The 938-nt window shown below is 50.1% G+C and overlaps 1 protein-coding gene across 1 annotated transcript in view; it reads right to left on the bottom strand.

Annotated features, from left to right (window-relative positions):
- LOC111654370 (surfeit locus protein 4-like) overlaps window positions 1-938 on the bottom strand; it is a 9,331-nt gene that overhangs the window by 6,234 nt on the left and 2,159 nt on the right. The window contains exons 2-3 of the mRNA XM_023405352.1: window positions 724-910; window positions 133-209 (exon numbers count right to left, since the gene is read on the bottom strand). Coding sequence (XP_023261120.1) covers window positions 133-209; window positions 724-910 — 264 coding nt within the window. The remainder of the gene's footprint in view (window positions 1-132; window positions 210-723; window positions 911-938) is intronic.

Here is a 938-nt window from a genome sequence, read left to right as displayed (position 1 = left end):
GAAGCCTGAGAGAGGAGATGTAAAACTACACTGAGATGGTTTTTATATCTTCTGATGGATCAACACTTCAAAACAAAACGTTGAGCTGTAACAGCGGACATGTTGAAGTGGACTCAGGTGTGTCAGGTTTACCTGCAGGGCGATGACCCCGAACAGAGCGAAGCAGGCGTTCTGAACAAAGTTTCTGCTGAGGATCAGCACACAGCCTCCTGCAGACACACACACACACACACACACACACACACATTTCAAACAACAACTTTAATGTTTCACACGTTAAAGTCCGTCAGTAACATCTCAATCAAAACAATAAGAGGGTGTGGGGTGACGTCATGAAACAGCGTGGGATCATGGGAGTTGTCGTCTCCTCCCGGTTTGGATTCCTTCAGTGTCCGTGGTTCAGGAAATCAAACAGACCCGCAGTTTCACTTCAACAATCAGACACTGACAGACGCTCCTCAGGGACACAGGACAGGACGTCTCCAGTGGACAGAGGACAGGATGATATGATGTCATCAACAGGCGACCAATGAAAGGTTAGCATGATTAAAATGGATGATGATGTGATGATGTAAGAACACAACATGTAGAACACAGGTCCAGATGCTTTTAGACGCTGAGGATGTTGGTGTGTGAGGAGTGTAACCGTGGTACAAACGTGATCAACATGTCTCTGTTTAAAAACAGTGTGTGTGTGTGTGTGTGTGTGTGTGTGTGTGTTACCCAGCTGTCCCAGCAGGTTGAGCAGGACGAAGATGTTGGCGAGGAAGCGTCCGCAGCTCCAGGTGGAGTCGATGTACTCGCTCTGCTCCGCCCACTGAAACCACATCCTGACCCCGTCCTCCAGGAAAGTGCTGACCAGACACAGCCGGGCCACGTGGGGGAGGTAGTGCTTGGTGACCCGGAGGAACTACAGCGGGGGGGGGGGGGGGAAAACA

Source organism: Seriola lalandi, unplaced genomic scaffold, assembly GCF_002814215.2.
Source record: "Seriola lalandi dorsalis isolate HSWRI2012SDOR001 ecotype SW California unplaced genomic scaffold, Sedor1 jcf7180002054273, whole genome shotgun sequence".
Taxonomy (NCBI): Eukaryota; Metazoa; Chordata; class Actinopteri; order Carangiformes; family Carangidae; genus Seriola; species Seriola lalandi.
Note: the sequence above shows the minus strand (reverse complement) of the source record. Positions and strands in the feature narration are given on the sequence as shown.